Source organism: Taudactylus pleione, unplaced genomic scaffold, assembly GCF_031769625.1.
Source record: "Taudactylus pleione unplaced genomic scaffold, aTauple2 ptg000916l, whole genome shotgun sequence".
Taxonomy (NCBI): Eukaryota; Metazoa; Chordata; class Amphibia; order Anura; family Myobatrachidae; genus Taudactylus; species Taudactylus pleione.
In genome coordinates this window covers 3,444,929-3,467,578 of record NW_028285317.1, presented here as the reverse complement: position 1 = coordinate 3,467,578, position 22,650 = coordinate 3,444,929, and the positions used below count along the sequence as shown (strand labels likewise).

The 22,650-nt window shown below is 46.0% G+C and overlaps 1 protein-coding gene across 3 annotated transcripts in view; it reads right to left on the bottom strand.

Annotated features, from left to right (window-relative positions):
- Nucleotides 1-13,849, bottom strand: part of LOC148473438 (neurabin-1-like) — a 115,929-nt gene extending 102,080 nt beyond the window's left edge. Inside the window, exons 1-2 of one of the 3 annotated variants that reach the window (XM_088459599.1) lie at nucleotides 13,775-13,849; nucleotides 7,341-8,891 (exon numbers count right to left, since the gene is read on the bottom strand). In XM_088459599.1, coding sequence (XP_088315725.1) covers nucleotides 7,341-8,741 — 1,401 coding nt within the window. In that variant the 5' untranslated portion in view covers nucleotides 8,742-8,891; nucleotides 13,775-13,849. Of the gene's footprint in view, nucleotides 1-7,340; nucleotides 8,892-13,549; nucleotides 13,716-13,774 lie in introns of those variants that run through there. The other 2 variants (XM_088459598.1, XM_088459600.1) reach the window with 2 other exon arrangements.
- Nucleotides 13,850-22,650: the final 8,801 nt, after the last annotated feature.

Genomic DNA, 22,650 nt, shown 5'->3' with positions numbered 1-22,650 from the left:
CTCAGTAGCGCAGAGTGTCTTTTCATAGAACTTTTTACCTTCAAATGTGTCTAATTCGCACAACGGTGCAAATAGAACGCACAAGCAGCTTCTGCTGATTAAAATGATATGCAGCATGCCTATGTTCTGTGTGTGACTGCGGGTGTATCTGAATGCGAAATGCTACGTTACAGCTGCCTACACAGTAATATAACATTTCATATGCACATACACCCGCAGTCACACACAGAACATAGGCATGCTGCATATCATTTTAATCAGCAAAAGGTGTTTGAAGCACTAGAAGGTAAAAAGTTGCACACGAAAAGACGCTCAACGCTACCGAGTCACACTCACGCGTTATGTGTAGCACAACTTGTAGCACCCGGAGCATAGATGTATGTGGACACATCTGTTGTTGCAATTGAATTTCCAGGGACACTTTGCTGCTGGGCAGCTGCATGTATGAAGATTACAGTATATACTGCGCAGTCTAGACAGTCCTTGGTGAGAAATGACTCACAGAACACCATTACTATGTCATTTTTGCTTTTTAAATATTCACCTTTAATACATGTCAAAGTGCATTTTTGCTCCGTTTTAGGGGTCGTAGGTCTACTTTGCATATATAACCTCTATCCTATGTTAAATCATGTGCTAGATAAACTCTCAGACACCAGAGTATACCTACCACTTACTGCCTGCAATCCTCCGTCATGTGATCAACAACGGCAACATGTACTTACTAAGGAACATGACAGGTTACTCCCGCTATTCGGGCACTGGGTTTGGAGTGTTCCGGCATAAACAGAGGACTATAAGGGCCTGATTCCTTACGGATCGCTATTGCGATCACAGCTCCATAATCACACACAGGTCTGCTGCGAAAATATGCTACTGATCGCTCTGGCAATGCCATCGCACTGCCGGCATAGAGACACCTACTGCCACTATTGCACACCCGTAATTCCTTGCTTTCCTTCGTACACATCGGAAACATTGAGTACCATCGGCCCCTCACGCACAATTACAGCGGCCCTGACCTTACTCAGAAATTGTTAACGCAGTAAGTACACAAGCTGCGTATGCCGTTGCAGTGGCTAATTTATGCATCCCATGTAACAGCGTTCAAATGGACCGGCACGCCTGCGTTTCTCCAACCAATCCCCCGTCACCACTCCCAAACGCTGTCACTCCCTCTGCGATGGCTTGCCGTGCTCTGCGTAACTGCAGTGCAATCGCAATGTAGCCTTCGCGCACCGCGATGCATACGCAGTACGCAACAATCGGCCACGCTGTTGCAGTTGCGATACATAATGAATTGGGCCCTAAAAACACAAAGCTCCCTACCGATAGAAGAACCTGCAGGAAAGGTTGGAGATAGATACGCTTTGCCAGTGTAAGTATCTAGCAATCCATTACACGTAGGATAAGACCAAAATGTCAATTTTGCCCATTTTCCCTAAAGACCAATAAAATACATGGATAGAATTAGTCATAAGGGGCCTCATGTAGATTTAGGAGCAGGGGGAAAAAAAAAAGAGCACAAAAGGAGAAAATATGCACCTTGGTAACACCATGTTGCACTGTAGCAATTTCAAATGAGCTGATAGATATAGATAGATATAGGGGGTGCATTTCAGCCCGGATAACCATAATTTCTTATTGCTGCATATCGTGGCAAAAGAAACAGGAATTTGGTACTCACCGATAATTCTGTTTTTTTGAAGCCACAGGGGACACTGGTGCTAGTACTGTGGGGTATAGACGGGGTGTAGAGAGGAGCCGGCACTTTAAGAAATTAATAAGTGTGACAGGCTCCTCCCCCTCTATGCCCCCCTCAACCCCAGTTAAGAACTGAGCCGAGAGGAGACGGAGAGAAGAACAGCTGAAGGAAAGGAGGAGGGACAGCATATGGAAAGAGGAACAGCAAGGACAGTCTGGAACCTGACAGTCACACGAGAACCAATCAAAGACCAGCACAGGGGGGGGGGGCGTCCAGTGTCCCCTGTGGCTTTGAAGAAACAGAATTATCGGTGACTACCAAATTCCTGCTTTCCTCTACAGCCACAGGGGACACTGGAGCTAGTGGGGACATCCCAAAGCTACTCTCCCGGGGGAAGCGGTATGAGATCTAGGCAGCCGCATGGCCGGGAGTTCGAATCTCGGCAGCGTCAGGCAGACAAAAGCAGAGATTCCGGCAGCGGCAGCCCGACAGCACTGGAAATCCCGATCGTCCTTAGGTAAGTATCTACTAACCTAACCTAACCCCCCTAACCCTCCTTAGGGGTATCTAACCCTAACCTCCCCCCCTGTGCCTAACCCTAATCCCCCCTCTAAGTGCCTAACCCTAACCCCCCTTCCCCATCGCCTAAACCTAAGTCCCCGGGGAGGTGCCTAACCCTAACCTCACCCCGGGGGTGCCTAACCCTAACCCTCCCTCCCCCTAGCCTAACCCTAACCCTCCCGGGGGGGGAGCCTAACCCTAAGTCCCCCCCGGGAGCCCTAAACCTAACCCTCCCCCCCCTCCCGGCGTCGGAAAAATGACAGGCGTCTAGATTTATTGATCGCTGGGACAAAGCAGTCGGGAAGCCGGCTGTCGGGCTTACGTCAGCCGGCTTCCGGATTGCAACCCCTCCCGGGTGGGAGAGCGCTGCGAGACCTGAAGAACCACACAGCCAAAGTGAGAGTCCGAATCTGAAAAGGTATTGAACCTATAAAAACGAATGAAAGTGTGAGCTCCCGACCAAGTAGCTGCCCAGCAGAGCTGCGAAAGAGAGACCCCCCTGGCAGCCGTCCAGGAGGGGCCAACTGAGCGCGTAGAATGCGCTATGTAAACGGACGGAGGGCGAGAAGCAAACAAATAAGCCTGACGAATAGTCAGCCGAATCCAGCCCGCCAGAGTATGCTTAGAAGCAGGCCATCCGCACTTGGCCACATCATATAGAACCAATAAGGAGTCAGACTTCTGCAGAGAAGCCGTCCTATCCACATAAATACGCAAGGCGTGAACCACATCCAGAAACTGGGAAGATGGCTGATCTCCAGACAACACTGGAACCACGATAGGCTGGTTAATATGAAAGAGGAAAACCACCTTCGGCAAAAAGGTCGGATGAGTACAGAGAACCCCACGATCCTCATGGAAAACCAGGTAAGGGGAACGACAAGAAACAGCACCCAGCTCAGAAACCCGTCTTGCCAAGGCCAACAAAAGGACCATCTTCCAGGTAAGGTACTTCACATCCTCCTTCTCTAAGGGTTCAAAAAAAGAAGACTGTAGAAAAGAGAATAGCAAATTAAGGTCCCAAGGTGCTGTTGGAGGTACAAAAGGAGGCTGAATCCGAAGAACTCCTTGCAAAAAAAGTCTGAACTTCTGGAAGTAAAGCTAACTTACGCTGGAAAAAAATAGATAGAGCCAACACCTGTACCTTTAAAGATCCCAAACGCAGGCCCACATTCAAACCTGACTGCAAAAAATTCAAGAAACGATCCAACCGAAAAGAGGAGGTAGAAACCTCCCGTCTTTCACACCAGGCCACATTATCAAGATCCGATAATAGTGAGCTGAAGTAACTGGTTTCCTGCCTCGGAGCATGGTAGGAATAACAGTCCTAGGAACGCCCTTACGTTTTAACAGCGAGGTTTCAACAACCACGCAGTCAAACGTAGATGCCGCCGTAAGTCTAGATAATGAAAAAGACCCTGCTGGAGGAGGTCGGGACGCAGAGGAAGAACCCAGGGATCGTCTGCTAGAAGTAACCGCAGGTCTGAGAACCAAGCCCTGAGAGGGCAGTTCGGAGCTATGAGAATGCAATCGATCCTCTCTCTCTTGATACGCGTGAGCACTCGAGACAGAAGGGGAAAAGGTGGAAACAGGTAAACAAACTTGAAATTCCACGGAGCTGTTAACGCATCCCCGGATCCCGGGTGCGGGAGCAGTAAAGCGTAAGTTGATGGTTGAGCCTGGACGCCATGAGATCGATTTGGGGTTCTCCCCAGCGCTGTACCAGCTGTCGGAAAACTTGTGGATGTAGAGGCCAGACTCCTGGATGTAAGTCCTGGCGGCTTAGGTAATCCGCTTCCCAGTTGTCCACTACTGGAATGCAAACTGCCGATAGGGCTGCCACATGTCTTTCTGCCCAATGAAGAGTGGGAGAGACCTCCCGCATGGCGCCCTGGCTTCTTGTTCCCACTTGTCGATTAATGTATGCCACTGCCGTCGCGTTGTCTGACTGGACCCTGATAGCAAGCCCTCGTAGAAGAGGAAATGACTCTCGGAAGGCGTTGAAAACTGCCCGTAGCTCCAGAATGTTTATCGGAAGAATAGCCTCCTGCCGAGACCAACGGCCCTGGAAATGTTGATCTAGAACTACCACACCCCAGCCCCGAAGACTGGCATCTCTTGTCAAAAGGACCCAGTCCCAAATCTCGAAACGCTTCCCCACCAAGAGATGGCTGGATTGTAGCCACCATAGAAAGGAAATTTGCATTTCCGGAGATAGATGGACTAAACTGTGCATGTAAACATGAGATCCTGACCACTGGGACAGGAGATCCAGCTTAAAGATTCAGGAGTGAAAGCGACCGAACTCCAAAGCCTCAAAAGCCACCACCATCTTTCCGAGTACCCGAATACAAAGTTGCACAGAAACCCACCGAGGCTGGAGAACGAGACGGACCAAATCCTGTGGATCATCATCAGCCAGGAGTTCCTCCTCAGAGTCCTGTAGAAATTCTAAACCACTCCTGGTCTCCTCAACCTGAGAACCACAATCCTCATCAGATTCGTCAGACTGTAAGAGAGCTGGTATAGCCCTTTTCTTAGGTGGCGCACACCAGCCATGTCTGCCAGGATGCGGTAGGGAGGGGAGACCCGGACCCAGCCGGGAGCAGCTGCGGGTCCCTGCAGCACCGATGTGCTGAGAGCTGGGATGCGCAAGCTACAAGCAGCGGCGGCGAGTCCTCTGTCAGACTCCAACGTTGCAGGCAGATAGGGGCCAACTGTCTGCCTGTACTGAAAAGAGAACAAAAAAAAAAAAAAGAATTAAAATTAAATAAACCTAAGCTGCTACCCACGGAACAGGCTCCCTCGAGGCACAAATCTTAACTGGGGTTCAGGGGGGAATAGAGGGGGAAGAGCCTGTCACACTTATTAATTTCTTAAAGTGCCGGCTCCTCTCTACACCCCGTCTATACCCCACAGTACTAGCTCCAGTGTCCCCAGTGGCTGTAGAGGAAATTTATTTTGTTTTGGAGGAATATGTCAAAGAAACACATGCAGGGACACAGGTTCATGTTTGGACCTTTTGATGACACTTATGAGGTAAAATAAAACATTATCCATAGACATTTGACTTATCCATGAAACATGCACCTAGATTATGACAAACCAATAACTGCGCAATACTCTCAATACAGCTCTACACAGTTAACCACTGGAATGTGGAATATCAGGTTAACACTGAATATTATATTTTGCTAACATGGTTCATAGCTCAATATTTCATTGAACGTGTTTAGTGATCCTTAAACGGGACACAGGGCCTGATTCAGAGCCGCTCGTAAGCAGCCGCTCGTTCGCTCTGAGCGATGTTCACACAACTGCGCATGCGTATGGGTCGTAATGCGCATGCGCAAACCAGTCATTGCGGTCGGAAATCGTGCGCTCGCAAAACAGCGAGGGGCTGCTAATTTGAATGTTCCGTTTGTGGGTGGTAACAGGGGAAGGTGCTTGAAAACGAGGGAGTGGAGATCCGAACGCAGGCGTGCCTAACGGTCAAAAGGGAGTTTAATGGGAGTGCATAATTAGTAAAGGAGCGTCATCGACCACGTCACTTGGTTGTCTTTTAGCCTGAACTGCTCGCAGTGATAGCAGTAAGAAAAACCTACCACAAACACTGCGAGCAGTTCAGATGCCTTTCGATGTACCCGACTAATCTAATAAATACCGGAGGTGACGTGTGATGCGAACGGCAAAGGGGCGTCTTTACAAAATAGCGAGCGCATTTTTCGTTCGCTCGCTCAGACATAGAGGCATCAACAAACCGCAAAGAGCTAGCGCTCAATTTAAATAGCCGGCCCCTTTTTTGGAACGACTGTCCGCAAATAGCGTCCGGCTCTGAATCAGGCCCACAGTCAAAATGCCGACAGCCAGGAAGCTGCCTGATTAAATCCCGGCGTCTAAATACCGACGCGGACTAAAGACAGGCGTTGAAATCCCGGCGCCCGTCTATCTCCCGACGCCGGAATCTAGAAAGACAGCTTCCCAAACGAAGGTAAGCCGGGCAGTGTTAGCGCTTAGCTGCGCAGGGGGGGGGGGTTAGGTTTAGGGACCCCCGGGGGGACTTAGGGTTAGGCACCACCCCGGGAGAGGTTAGGTTTCGGGTGCATGGAGGGAGGGGGGGGTTAGGTTTAGGCACCCCTTGGGGGAGGTTAGGGCTAGGCACCACCCCGGGAGGGATAGGTTTAGGGTGCGGGGAGGGGGGTTAGGTTTAGGCACCCCCGGGGGGAGTTTAAGTTTAGGCACCACCAGGGGGGAGGTTAGGGTTAGGCACCACTAAGGGAGGGTTAGGGGAGGGGAGAGAGGAGGGTTGGGGTACTTACCAGCCCCAGTCGGGATCTTCATCGTTCAGGCTTATGGCGTCAGGATTTAGTCAGACGGCTTCCCGGCCGTCGGCATTTCATACCAAACCCTCTTAAACATGTGGCTAAATAACCATTTTATTGAAGTATAAAACCACCACTAAGAAATAAATACATTTAATGGACACTAAATTCTGGCATTTAAACTGATAAATGATAAAAATACATCTTATATTTTTTACAAATATATATACATGTAAAGGTTCCTACATGACAGCGTAAAATATATTTAGCATTGTAATGCTGTTCGATGGAAGGTAGCCATTTTGTACTGTCAGTAGCTCCCAACAATGGCCTTCACAGAACTTAGGGGGAAATTTATCAAAGCTTGGAGAAAGATAAAGTGGAGAGAGGTAAAGTTCCAACCAATCAGCTCCTGTCATATTTCAAACTGTAAAATTACAGTTAGGAACTGATTGGTAGGTACTTTATCTCTCTCCATTTTGTCTCTCTCCAAGCAATGATAAATCTTCCCCTAATTAGAGATGTAAAGTTTGGTAAATAAAGAGAAAAACTGAAAGATTTAGCAGTTGCACAGATTCATTGCGACTTTTGCTCTCATGTATTTCTACAATTGAAGTTGTATTTCAGGTTTTGTGATCCGTTAAGAGAAAAAAAAGAAAACATTCCATAGTTCGATATCAACCCTTTGGAAATCATACATTTAATGAGCCATTATATAAACACCAAACATAATAACATAAAGGCTGGCTTACTTTGATAGGTGCTTTACTGAATTTAATTTTTCTTTGAGGCGGTACTTCTTCTTCTTCCGGCAATCCAGGCACCTCAAAAAATTCATTGTCCGGTTCGTACGATTTATTCTCATCGCTATCATCATCGTCCCCTGGTTCTGTCTCTTCCCACTCCGAGTTATACCGTGAGCGCACTCTGTAAACGTTGTAATCAGAATGATCATACGACTGCGCAGTAGAAAAACTATTCAAGTCGCTACTCATGCTTGTGCCGACATCGAGAGAGGTGGGAGCAGAAGAGGTTCGGTTAGTTGTAAAGTTCTCATTTTTGTCTGAGGTGGCAGGTGATTCCCCTGGTTTAGTCCTATCAAAAGCGTTCTCAGAACCTTCAGGCAAATGATTGTTTTGCGTCGTATGCTCACCTTTTTTCACTAAGTGCCTTACGCAAGGTCCATCGTCGGCACCGTCCGTAAGTTCGTTCTTGGTCAGCATGTTGTCATTAGATGTACTACACCCCACGCTCTTTTCTCTTTTTGTCTCCTTAGAGGAAATGTGACCATCTTCTTGTGGTAGAACCCTATTTGTTGGATGTGTGGCATCTACACATGGGTCTGTGTCAGCTTCCATCGATGGAGACCATGAATTGGAGTCTTTAGAATGTCCATAGCCTTCAAAATCTGTAACGGGGGAAGTCGGGATATTCATTGGGTAATGGCCAGTTACCGAATACCCTTCATTATTTTCATTTTTCTCCAGGGTATTTGGGCTTGGTGAATCACTATTTTCAAAGACGGCGCTAAGTTGACTCACGGTTGGAGACAAAGCTTCTGTCCTCGAACTAAGACTGTCCAGTGAATCACTGCTCCCTCGATTAGACTTACTTCCACGACCCTCATCTAGAAATTCACTAGATCCCCGTCTATCATCCCTCGAAGAATAGCATCCGGAGTGCCCAGTGTCATGTGAAGAATGTTCAAACATCTTCCTGGTTTCTGTAAACTTAGAGTAAGAGGGCCCATCCAAAGTGTCAAAGCGGCTAATCCTCTCCGAAATGGTACTCTTGAGTTTTACATCGGCAACATCTTTCTTTTCCAAAATTTCTCTGGGCTTCGCCCTTCTAGGAGGGGACGACGCTGTACCTTTGGACTTCCTCGGAGTCACACCATTGTTTTCATTTGGCTCCATCCCCATCTGCATGAACAAGTTTTTGATCCTATTGACATTCGACCCATACCTGCGCCCCCTTGTCTGCTGAGTTTGGGGCGCCTCACTCTCCCCTTTCGCTTTGCTTTCCCCATCAGATTTTGGTTTGTCGAATGTGCTTTTGATTGCCTGAAACTCAGTCCTGTAAGCATTCCTGTGGGGCGAGGCGCTCCGCAGGTTGGAACGCTCTCCCGAAGCTTCCGTCTTCATCATGTTCATTTCAGCAGTGCAGCACAATGTCCATGATGACTAAGACAAGCTTCCTCGGGAACGTTCCTGTAGCACAGATTTTCACGAGGAACAATTAAAATATTGCTGTTATTACATGTCTGTTGTTGAATGATATTTCACGTAAATCTCCAAAGCACGCTGTGGCAGAGACAAGAAAAGACAAGAGAGATGCATATCAGAATCAGTATAATGTTCTACCGCTTATAGTGTATATTATTGTATATTTGTGGTGTGTTTTATGGTGCAAAATGGAAGTATACTTGCAAAATGACACATAACCTTGTTAATAAAGAGGCCAAAGGACAAAACTGTCACAGCAGTAAAAGTAGATCACCATAACTGAGCCATAAATACATAACAAGGCTCAAAGTACCTATGCAATTATTACTTATAGACTTCCTTCACACGGTTAAATAGAAACACAAATATAGCCATTGTCACAAAACCAGAAAGCTCTTTGCAACGTTGTGAAAGGAACTCAGGGCCTGATTCAGAGCTGAACGCTCTGACCAGAGCGCTCGCTCTGAATCAGGGCCCTCCTCCATGAAAATGGAGCGGCCTCCTGGCCGCTCGCATAGCTGTGGGTGATCACCCACAGCATATGCGAGCGGCCAAAAAGATGGTCGCGATGGTCTTGACCATCGCGACCATCGGACTTGCGACGGAGACCCTGCGGTAGGGTCTCCCTGCCACAAGCCCTGGAGTGATTTTGGCTCTATCAGAGCCAAAATCACTCCCACTGACATCACTAGTGATGTCAGTGGGGCCGCTTCAGACGGTAGGCGTTCCCATGGAAACGCCTCCGTCTGGCAGCCACGCCCCCGGCACGCCCACCAAAGGGGGCGTGCTGTCAATCAACATCGACAGCACGCCCCCTTTGGTGCGAGACCCGGAGCGATGGAAAGCCCGTCGCTCCCCGGGTCTCGCGCATGCGCACGACGGAGCTCCCTCCGTCGTGCGCATGCGCAGTGGGGAACATCGACCCGCTTGCGAGCGTACTGCCGCTCGCGAGCGGGTCTGAATGACCCCCTCAATTAATTACAATTCCAGCAATCTATAATTGCTGAACATATGCAAAACAATTTTTTATTTAATTTTTTTATGAGAGATTTAATTAATTGTCTATGCCAATTAGACTGAAGTAAATATGTAAGGAGGGGTGACGGTCTATACTCTAAGTATTGTGTCTAAGCTTCAAAAAGTACATAGATAAACAATTTTGGTGCAATGTCCCACAATGACCTGATAAAGAGCCACTTTTAGAAGCTGACGCACTTTGCGCCCTGAAGAGATGCGTATATTTTCTATTGCACATAACAAACGACGGACTTGCATGTGTACCTTGTCTGGCATGTGTTAGTTATAAATGCAAAAATCACCACCACATCCTTTATAAATCCAGTAGGATATTATTTCCCTCCAGAGTCCAAATGGTCAGTAATAAATTAAGTAATGCAGATACAGGGCCCCAACTGAACATGGTGTTGCTGCCGCACTAATGAATGAAGTATGACCAGCTGGAGGGGACATTCAAAAGTGGCATATAGCTTTACACAATGTCATTGGTACCCAGAAACGATAGCCTTCTACGTAATGTATCTACACTATGTAGACAAACGTGATTGGACACCCCAGTGCAAGCAAAATTGTGCACACCTGCAGCATACACGTGTTCGTGAAGGTATAAAACGAGAAGTATAGATATGTTCTCAATAACTCTGTGCTCCCTACATTGCAGCAGTTCTACGAAAACAACAAATGTTTTTATCAGGATGACAATGCCACCTGTCATGTTTTCATGGTGACGCTGGACTGGTATACTGAAAATTCGGTAACCCGAATGGACTGGCCAGCTCAGAGTCCAGATTTTAGCCCCATTGAGAACCTCTGGGACGAATTGGAGCGACGGGTGTGTTCTAAGGCCGACTCGACCTTCTTCAGTGTCACAGTTGGTCACTGTACGCAAGGCAGAATGGCAAAACATACCGGTTGCTATTGTCCAGGAACTTGTGGACAGTTTGCCAAGAAGGGTGTCTGCAGTAATCACTGCACGTGGTGGACCTACAAAGTACTGACGTCAATAACATCTCATTGATCTATTTGCTGTCAGTGTCCAATCACTTTTGTCTACATAGTGTAGGTCCAAGTCACACTCGGTCGCATCTACAGGAAACCTGCTACACTTACCTGCACATGCTCTCATTGTAAGCCTAATACAAATGCACAGATCTGTATACGGACACATATTAGTGTGCATGCGCAGTAATGAAATGTGTGCATTTATACCACACAACTTGGTGTCCAACTTTAAATGAGGCCCAAAATCTATGAACTATATAGAGGGCCATTGAATATAAAGCTGGATACACCCCTAACAGATATATCTATATCTGCAGATGATGGTTGTTCATACACATTGAACAACCATCATCTGTCTTCAGGCCTAGGGTCCCGCAACACCCCCCCCCCTCCCCGCGGCCTCTGCTGCAAGTACGGGCGGTCAGACGATCGCCCGTACACACAGCACGATGCCCCAATATATCTACAGGTATACTGGGCATCAGCTGTGCATCACAGTTGATGTGATAGGTCTGTGAACAACGTCGTTCACAGACATATCGTCTGTTCACACTGGCCGACGGGCACAAGATATATTGGCCGATCTGCCAGTGTGTACCCAGCATAAGTCAGAACTCATCAATATTAGTCAGGCCCTATAAATATTAGTAATAACTCATTAATATTCATCAGGCAGTATATCAGTGATATCAGTGGTTCCTGACAAATTGATGACACCACTATATCTAGATGGACAGGTGGACTTTAATTGCAAACAAATATATAATTGTGACCATTTAAATGCCACCATTGTATACATAGGGTGAATTTAATTGTTCTAAACTGACCCGGTGATATTCAATTGTTTCAGGTTTTTGCGCATGTTGCGCCCAAATAGATGGGTTTAGACACTTAAAGCGGCTAAACCCATCTAAAGTTCTACTTAGCTCGCCAAAAGAGGGATTTTTCACCAAATCTATGCTCGCCACCTCAGGTTGAGAGCAGAAATCATGTGTCCGTTGGCAGAAACAGTTCAATAACTCTGACGGCCACGCAAAGAAACAGCGGAGCGCAAAAGCAATTGAATTCCCCCCCCCCCCCCAAAGAGTGGAAGCAACCATCTTGAAAAGGCATCTTTTTTGGAACACTGGTTCAGTCCACAATGAACGGCCTCCGATGTGTAGGAGACGGGTGCAGTTTTTGTTCGATTCAACTTTTTTTTCCCCAGGTCCATTTCAAACGGATACCTGTTAATTATTATATTTTTTCGTGGGCGTGCTACTTTGTTAAACAATGTAGGGCAGATCTATTGCAGCAATGGGGCCTCAAAGCATCACTATGAGTTACTGTCTCTTTGAACAGTAAAGGTTTTAATGAAGTCACATTGAGCTCCAGGGTTGCCTTTGCCTTCAAGGATAAATGTGCTTTTCTTGTGCCCTGTCTGACAATAAAGCGACAGCATTCTGCGTATGTAGTCCCAATCAACCAAGACACGCCAGCATGTCACATAAACAATGTCATAGCTGGGTTTGTTTTATAACATAGATAAAAAAAGAAAGGAAAAAAAAACTCAATATGCATGTTCTGGTAACTTAATGGCTGGTATTGTTTGCATTCAGTAGCTATGGAATTATGAAACTCAACCCCGCAATCAATAATTCTGAAGAGAGAGCAACAAGGGGAGAAAAATGCATGTTTACTGCTGAGGAGATATTAAGGCAAGGGCTCATATGCCCATGAGAAAATCTAATTTAATGAAGCACTAAAACATAGACCTGATCAGTCCCAGCCGTGCATGCCTCTGCACCGTGTGCTGAATTTATAGTATGTTTTGTTCTCTAACGCTGCTGAAATAAGGCTTCCATTTACCTGGTGATAAATAAATCAAAATGTAAAAAAAAAAAAATCACAAAAAAACAACAACAATTTCAACGTAACGATCAGTGGGAGGCAATCTGCACTGGCTACCATAGATTCAATGGGTTAATGTCTGTCTCTCACAAGCTGTACCAGGGAATAAAAAAAAAAAAAGATGGCTCGCTCCAAGTAATAGTACTGCAAGGATTGGTGCGGCACGGTGCACGCTACAATCAGGTCAAGCAATTCACATATCAATACATGAGGATACATGATGAAAAATGTGATACAATATGTGTGTGTGTGTGTGTGTGTGTGTGTGTGTGTGTGTGTGTGTGTGTGTGTGTGTGTGTGTGTGTAAATAGAGATAGATAGATAGATAGATAGATAGATAGATAGATAGATAGATAGATAGATAGATAGATAGAAGGATAGAGCGAGCAGTTACTATACTTTATTAATATAGTACATATCAGGAGCACATATTGCAATACATGTATGAATAAAAAGTGACAGTAGGTAATGGCATATATGCATGTGAATATATTGGATACATCTATAGCACATACATACATACGGTACATATAAATATATTTTTTATGACATGTTAGGAGGCTGCCTTCAGTATACTATATACCCTTTATGTGTGTGTGTTCAGTACACACATACTGTACATAAATATACACACACACTCACACATCTATATGTACATAGAATATATGTAGCAGCATGCTGCTACTGATAGGGCATTTGCAGACAGCACACTCATACATCGGACTGACACATGAACAATAGCCCCCCTGAGCCTCTGCCCCCTGGTGTGGTGTGAAAGGTGAGAGAGAACCAGCAGCAGGGTAGGCTGGCATGGGAGAGCAGGGTACCTCATTCCTGCAGAGGGTTCGGTGCATCTGGCAGCCATCCGATGGGAGAGAGGCACACACTGCTACAGCCTACACTACACCAGTAATCTGGGCTGAGCCAGGGTGTAAATCTCTCCAGATCTGGGCTGCAGGAAATCAGCAGTCAGTAATCTCTGTGTGTAATCCCCGTCCTGGGATCAGAAGATGTGATGCCAGCCTGCTCCTAACCCCTCCCCCGGGGGTTACCTGCTCAGTGTGCCCGGTGCAGTGTGTGCCCTGTGCAGTGTCTATGGCTCCTTCCTCCTCCTTCTCCTCCTCCTCCTTCTCATGACTCACTGCTGCAGCTCCACTTCCCCATCTCTGCTCTGCTGCCAGCCTCCCGGTGCCACTCCATGTGTGCCATGCACAGCTGGGTCACTCAGCAGCTATCTGCACCGCAGTGTGCTACCAGCAGCAGTGCCAGTGCCAGGCATTACACTACTACTGCTGCCCCTGGTGCAGGGCTCTCTGCTCGGGCCAGACCATGCACACCCCCTGCAGGGGGACCTGGAGCCTACCACAAGCACATTATTGTATAGCTGCTGCACACATGCCTTGCATAAAGATGAAGCATTGGTGTTCTACAGCCATATGTTACTGCTTTCCGCTGACCTGCACCAGCCTGGCCTGTTTATTGTCCCATTATAGCAGATGTATAAGGAATGAGGAACAGTGTAGGGGTGGGAGTGATTGCCCCCTTACTCGTAGGGGCTTATTTATCACAATCCCCATTTTTTATTGCAGATGTGATAAATATTTTTTTAATACATATTTACTAACAATTTCTTTCCAGGAGACGGACTCCAATAAGAGCCCATCCTGGCAAAGTGCTGGAAGCAGTGTGATGGCGTAACTAGGGAGGTCAATCCTGGGTCAATTTTTCAATCCCGGGATTCGGGATTGAAAAAATCTCAATCCCGGGATTGAGTTGAGCAATGAAAATATTATTAAAATAAAATTGTCATGCCCCCCATTTTATGCTCTGGACCGGGATCCCTCCTAATGTATGATTGGACTTCTCCCGCATCCCGCCCATTTCATAGTGAAGTGGGCATAATGGGGAGAATCTTACTGTGAAACCGTGGTCCAATGGGAGGAGGCGGGGCTTAATGACGCAAAATCGTTTGGCCCCATCTGCATCTAGTGAAGGGAAGGACCCTTCTCCGGGGAAGCTCCATTTAAATGTCGGCAAGTATGGTGTGCAGAGCCGTAACTAGACTTTTTGGTGCCCTGTGCCAGAAAGAGCATTGGCGCCCCTCTCATTTTTCAAAGGGACATAATGCACCCAAAAAAGGGCATTGGCTTCATGGGGAAGGGCCAGGGAAGAGATAGGAGAGGCCAGGAGATGCTGGGGATGAAATAAGAGGAAGCTACAAGCAAGAATGATAATAAACAGAAATTTGACAGTCCCAAACAGCGCCCCCTGATCTGTGGTGCCCTGTGCGATGGCACCGGCCGCACTACCCTAGCTACGGCCCTGATGGTGTATTTATATATATATATGTATATATACCTATATGTGTGTGTGTTTATATATATATATACTCCATAAGAAAAAAGGTGGCACTCCAGGTCTGTTGTTTGATTCAACGTTTCGGGGATCAGCCCCGAAACGTTGAATTAAACACCGGCTTTTGCTGCTTCTATATGTCAGTCCTGGAGTGCCACCTCTTTTCTTATGGACTATAGGGAGGGGGCTAAACACCTCAGGGGGAGCACCCAGGGAAGCCATCTGTAAGTTCTGTATGTTGAGTGCCGGAAGTCAGGTACTATATATATATATATATATATATATATATATATATATAAACGACAGGCTTAATCCACGGCACTCAACCATCTGGGGTGCCCTTGGCATGTGACCCACCATCTACATAAAAAATATCATACAAACTCGGCACTCACATGCTTTTCAAACTGCAACTCCTTTGAACATAGGGAATGTTGGTTCCAAAATATTGCAATAATTTCTTTTTTTCTTTTTCCAGGTGCTTATTAACTGATAGCCCTGGGTGTGGTCCTGTCTCTTTAAGGCAGGACCCAGTTTCATGTTTAAAATGTATGCAGCTTGAGCCAAAGATGGCAGATCAAGTTCATTTATCTGAGAATCAGTATAGGGACTGGCCAGATGGGAATGACCGTGAAGCGGTGGCCAGCTTAACAAATTATTGCAATATTTTGGAACCAACATTCCCTATGTTCAAAGGATTTGCAGTTTGAAAAGCATGTGAGTGCCGAGTTTGTATGATATTTTTTATGTAGATGGTGTGGTCACATGCCAAGGGCACCCCAGATGGTTGAGTGCCGTGGATTAAGCCTATCGTTTATTTAAATTTTGTGGTCACACTTGCTAGGGCACCCTGTTTTTCAAATGTAAGACAAACCCTTTTTTCTTTTTCCAGGTGCTTAATAACTGATAGCCCTGGGTGTGGTCCTGTTTCTTTAAGGCAGGACCCAGTTTCATGTTTAAAATGTATGCAAGCTTGAGCCAAAGGTGGCAGATCAAGTTCATTTATTTGAGAATCAGTGTAGGGACTGGCCAGATGGGAATGACCGTGAAGCGGTGGTCAGCTTAAGAAATTTTTGCAATATTTTGGAACCAACATTCCCTATGTTCAAAGGAGTTGCAGTTTGAAAAGCATGTGAGTGGCGAGTTTGTATGATAATATATATATATATATATATATATTAGGGGTGAGCGGGTTCGGATTTCTGAAATCCGAACCCCCCCGAGCCCCCCTGATCCGAGTCCGATCCGAGTCAGGCTCGACTTTTCCCGCCTGACTCGGATCTGAAATCGAGGCAAAACGTCATCATCCCGCCTTCCGAGTCTCGCGGGTTTTGGATCCTATATAAGGTACCCGCGTCGGCGCCATTTTCTCACTCGGCTGTGGACAGTGAAGAGGGAGGGTGGGTTAGGGCTGGCTGGGCTGTGTAGTGTAGTGTAGTGTAGTGCTGCTGTTGTCCACTACTTCAAAGTCCATAGGGGCTGGCTGTGCTGCTGTTGTTAATAGGGGCTGTGTCCACTACTTCAAAGTCCATAGGGGCTGGCTGGACTGTGTTGTGCAGTCAGTTCTCCATAGGGGCTGTGTCCACTCCAAAGTCCTGTGCAGTGTCCCAGTCCTAAAGGGGTGCTGTAGTGTTGTCCAGGGGGTGCTCTGTCCATCAGGGGTGCTCCCCCCAAGTGCTAAAAAAATAATATATTTTCTGTGTTTGTGAATTGTGTGCGCAGTAGCCGCACGTGCATCAACAAAGTAGTGCCAAGCGTGCGCCTGTTTCATAAGTAAAGGGCCGGCTGGCTTGACCGTTAAAGGGTGCTGTAACCCCCGAAAGTACACTCCAGTCCAAACTAAAAAAAAAAATATTTTCTGTGTTTGTGAATTGTGTGCGCAGTAGCCGCACGTGCATCAACAAAGTAGTGCCAAGCGTGCGCCTGTGTCATAAGTAAAGGGCCGGCTGGCTTGACCATTAAAGGGTGCTGTAACCCCCAAAGTACACTCCAGTCCAAACCAAAAAAAAAATAATTTTCTGTGTTTGTGAATTGTGTGCGCAGTAGCCGCACGTGCATCAACAAAGTAGTGCCAAGCGTGCGCCTGTGTCATAAGTAAAGGGCCGGCTGGCTTGACCGTTAAAGGGTGCTGTAACCCCCAAAGTACACTCCAGTCCAAACCAAAAAAATATATATTTTCTGTGTTTGTGAATTGTGTGCGCAGTAGCCGCACGTGCATCAACAAAGTAGTGCCAAGCGTGCGCCTGTGTCATAAGTAAAGGGCCGGCTGGCTTGACCGTTAAAGGGTGCTGTAACCCCCAAAGTACACTCCAGTCCAAACCAAAAAAAAATATATTTTCTGTGTTTGTGAATTGTGTGCACTGTGGCTGCACGTGCATCAACAAAGGAGCAGCGCCAAGCGTGCGCCTGTGTCCCATAAGTAAAGAGCCGGCTGGCTCATTTCTTAAAGGGTGGTGTAACCCACAAAGTGCACTACTCTCCAGCAAAATTAAAAAAATATTTTCTGTGTTTGTGGGCGCTTTAGCCGCACGTATATATCAATATAACATAAATGGAGGACCAAACTTTCTCCGATAAAAATAAAATAGGGAAAGATCAAGAACCACTTCCTCCTAGTGCTATTGCTGCTGCTGGGAGTTGTTCATCATCCCAGAGAGGAAGTAGGAACATCACTACTTTTACTAAACAATTGACCCTCCAACAGTCCCTAGCCATGAGGATGAAGTACGACAGCAGTCATCCTGAAGCAAAACGTATAACTGAGGCCTTGACTGCTATGTTGGTGTTAGACGTGCATCCGGTATCCGCCATTAGTGCAGTGGGATTTAGACAATTGATGGAGGTAGTGTGTCCCCGGTTCCAAATCCCGTCTAGATTCCACCTGCATCCTCAAAGCAGCAGCGACAAGCGTGCGTCTGTCTGTTAAAGGGTGGTGACACCCTCAAAGTGTGCTACACAAACAATAAAAATATTGTTCTTTTTTTTTCTGTCTTTGTGAAATGTGTGAGCTGTAGCCGCACCTGCATCCTTAAAGCAGCAGCGACAAGCGTGCGTCTGTCTGTTAAAGGGTGGTGACACCCTCAAAGTGTGCTACACAAACAATAAAAATATTCTTTTTTCTGTCTTTGTGAATTGTGTGGGCTGTAGCCGCACTTGCATCCTCAAAGCAGCAGCGACAAGCATGCGTCTGTCTGTTAAAGGGTGGTGTAACTCTCAAAGTGCTCCAAAAAATAAAAAACTATTTATTTAATGTGTTTGTGACTTGTGTGCGATGTAGCCGCACTTGCATCCTCAAAGCAGCAGCGACAAGCGTGCATCTGTCTGTTAAAGGGTGGTGACACCCTCAAAGTGTGCTACACAAACAATAAAAATATTCTTCTTTTTTCTGTCTTTGTGAATTGTGTGGGCTGTAGCCGCACTTGCATCCTCAAAGCAGCAGCAACAAGCGTGCGTCTGTCTGTTAAAGGGTGGTGACACCCTCAAAGTGTGCTACACAAACAATAAAAATATTCTTCTTTTTTCTGTCTTTGTGAATTGTGTGGGCTGTAGCCGCACTTGCATCCTCAAAGCAGCAGCAACAAGCGTGCGTCTGTCTGTTAAAGGGTGGTGACACCCTCAAAGTGTGCTACACAAACAATAAAAATATTCTTCTTTTTTCTGTCTTTGTGAATTGTGTGGGCTGTAGCCGCACTTGCATACTCAAAGCAGCAGCGACAAGCGTGCGTCTGTCTGTTAAAGGGTGTTGTAACTCTCAAAGTGCTCCAAAAAATAAAAAACTATTTTTTTAATGTGTTTGTGACTTGTGTGCGATGTAGCCGCACTTGCATCCTCAAAGCAGCAGCGACAAGCGTGCGTCTGTCTGTTAAAGGGTGGTGACACCCTCAAAGTGTGCTACACAAACAATAAAAATATTCTTCTTTTTTCTGTCTTTGTGAATTGTGTGGGCTGTAGCCGCACTTGCATCCTCAAAGCAGCAGCGACAAGCGTGCGTCTGTCTGTTAAAGGATTACATCGGTGACAGCATCCAAGTAGGCATGTCAGACAGTCCGTACCTGTACTGGCAGGAAAAAGAAGCAATTTGGAGGTCCCTGTACAAACTGGCTCTATTTTACCTGAGTTGCCCCCCCTCCAGTGTGTACTCCGAAAGAGTGTTTAGTGCAGCCGGGAACCTTGTCAGCGAAAGGCGTAGGAGGTTGCTTCCACAAAATGTGGAGAAGATGATGTTCATAAAATGAATTATCAACTCTTCCAGGGAGACCAGCCTCCAGAACGTACAGAGGGACCTGTGGTTGTGGATTCCAGCGGGGACGAATTAATACTCTGTGAGGATGAGGATGTACACACTGAAGAGTGTGAGGAATCGGTGGATGAGGAGGATGAGGACGACATCTTGCCTCCGTAGAGCCAGTTTGTGCAGGGACAGATTAATTGCCAGCTTGTTTTGTGGGGGCCCAAACGAACCAATCATTTCAGCCACAGTTGTGTGGCAGACCCTGGCGCTGAAATGATTGGTTTGTTAAAGTGTGCATGTCCTGTTTATACAACATAAGGGTGGGTGGGAGGGCCCAAGGACAATTCCATCTTGCACCTCTTTTTTTTCTTTGCATTATGTACAGTTTGGGGCCTAGTTTTTCAAACTGCCATCCTGTCTGCCACTGCAGTGTCACTCCTAGATGGGCCACGTGTTTGTGCCACCCACTCGTGTCGCTTAGCATAGTCATCCAGCTACCTCGGTGCAACCTTTTGGACATAAAAACACTATTGTGAGGTGTGAGGTGTTCAGAATAGACTGGAAATGAGTGGAAATTAAGGTTATTGAGGTTAATAATAGCATAGGAGCAGAAAAACCTACAAATTCTGTGATTTTAGCTGTTTTTATGCTTTTTAAAAAAAAAATACAGATCCAAAACACAAAACCCAGAACCCAAAACACGGAAGGGTGGTTTTGGCAAAACCAATCCAGATCCAAAACACAAAGAAAGATCCAGATCCAAAACCAAAACACAAAACACGAAAAGTGGCCGGTGCACACCCCTAATATATATATATATATATATATATATATATATGTAAATGTATATGACAATGTATATGACCTCCACCTTAGAAATACTGCATTTGCCCCTGTAACCTGGCCACTGTTGGTATAAACAATGTGTAGGGACATCGCTGCTATAACCTGGCCACTGTAGGTATCATAAATGTGTGGGTGCATTGCTGGTATAGCCTGGCCACTGTTGGCATTATACATATGTAGGTGCATCGCTGGTATAACCTGGCCACTGTTGGCATTATACATATGTAGGTGCATCGCTGGTGTAACCTGGCCACTGTTGGTATAACCAACAAAAATGGAGAATACCCCAGGCGCAAGACATATAAATTTACTGCAAAGCTGCTGCTTAAAAGGACTGCCAACCTTCAAAAAGGGAAACCAATGTGTAAAGAAAGCTGCGCTAATACAGGCAATAAAATTGATCAACTTGGTTTTGTAAATGTATATATTTCTATTAGAAAAAATAACATACTAAAAATACAATAAGAAATGTAAACAATACACCACCATTACTGATATCAGAAGTTACTCTGTTGAAAAAAGACTAATACAATATAAAACATCCTATGCAGTCAAGTAACCTGTTCAATAGTACAAAGCCACCAATAGCAAGTCAAAGGGGTCTATTCATGAAGGGAAAAGTATCCCATGTGATAATTAAGGATTGAACTAGCTGCAAGTTCAATCCTTGTATATGAGGCATACATCATGCCTCCTATACTTAATTATCACTTCCGAAAAGCTGCTCCTTTTGCGGAGACAAAAAGGGGACTTTTCTCCAGGTTCACTGACTCTTCGCATCTTGTCTGGAAGCTGCGCGGAACTTGATGAATTTCATAATGTCCACATCCCCATACAATAGTATTCCAAAGTCCCCATACATATATTACATACTATAGTATGGGGACTTTGGAAATTATCGGGGGACAATTGTAACTGGGAGATATCAGTGATATCTCCTGCGTTACAAGAATGATGAATTAATCTGGCACTTAATTTCTACAAAAATAGGTGAAAATCTTAAGTTTCACCTACCTTTGTAGAAATTGAGGGGCCTATTCATAATGTTAATTATCGGGGTCCGTACAGACCACGATAATTAACATTCTAACTCGCTGCGGATTCCGGAGTAATTCATCATTGCTCCGGCGCGGTGACAGCTGATCCGAAAATCAGCTGTCCAATGAACGGCTTCACTGCAGTGACGGGAGTGCACATGTGCGACCTACAGGTTACGCATGCGCATAAGAGCCCCGACGTCCGGCGGAAGGAGCTGGACAGGGGAGGAAGGATCCGAAAGGTTCCCTCTTTGCGAGCCGGAACTCCTTCCCATAGGGAAGGAGCGAATATCGGGAGCATTCGCTATCTGAAGATGGCGAATGCTCCCTCAGTCAAGCTCCGAAAATATTATATTTTCGAGGCTTGATGAATTCTATCCCCATACTAGTGTATGGGGACAGCGGTCCATTCAGCCAGAGGAAAGTAAGCAAGAGATATCTGTGATACTATTGTATGGGGACAGCGGGCCATTCAGCCAGAGGAAGGTAAGCAGGAGATATCTGTGATACTATTGTATGGGGACAGCGGTCCATTCAGCCAGAGGAAAGTAAGCAGGAGATATCTGTGATACTATTGTATGGGGACAGCGGGCCATTCAGCCAGAGGAAGGTAAGCAGGAGATATCTGTGATATCTCCTGCTTTACCTTCGTGATGAATGGCCCGAATACTTTATTTTTACAATTACTTGTGACAATGTTAATTTTCACCTACTTTTGTAAAAATTAAGTGATGATTAATAGGACCCAAAATGCTAAACAGGATGTATCAAAGCCACATATGGCTACAGTCAGAGAGAAACAGAGTACCTGTGTGTCCATCTGTCTGTACTCAGCCTCTAAGGTAGTTGGAGCCAAAGCGTTGATCGTAGTGGACATCCGTGAGCAGCCAGCAACAGCCAATAAGAATCAAGCAGATGACATGTACCGTCTGTGGTCAGGTGTATCACAAGCAGCCAATAAGAATCACCCTGTGCCAGCAACTGCTGGATGAAGCGTGGTCGCGTCAGTGGTCAAGTGCATCAGCAGCGACTACTGGAGCAATTAAACACTCTTTTTTAGCTGAATGTAGCATCCTTGTGACACCACCCTTAAAGTCTTCTGTGGGAGGACTGGGGCAATTTAAGGTATGTTTTTTGTTTTGTTTTGTTTTTTTATGCGAAGGAATTTTTTTGTTATTTATTTATGTGGGGGCCAATGTGTAATTTTGGCAAGACAGTTCCCACGTCCCTTGCTGTGAGGTCATGCCCCCTTTTTGGCATGCCATGCCTATCTTTTTCAGGAGCGCACCTACGGTGGGAGCAAATGTAGATACTCAGTAGATAGAAGATTTTAAGCTTTAAAAAGAGATCCCGAGTCCAATAGTCTGGCCACCCCTGCTCTAAAGTATACCATAAATGTGCCACGTTAATTGATATTGTATGAAGCTCCAAAAGTAGGAAGTGAGTCACAGGGAGGTAA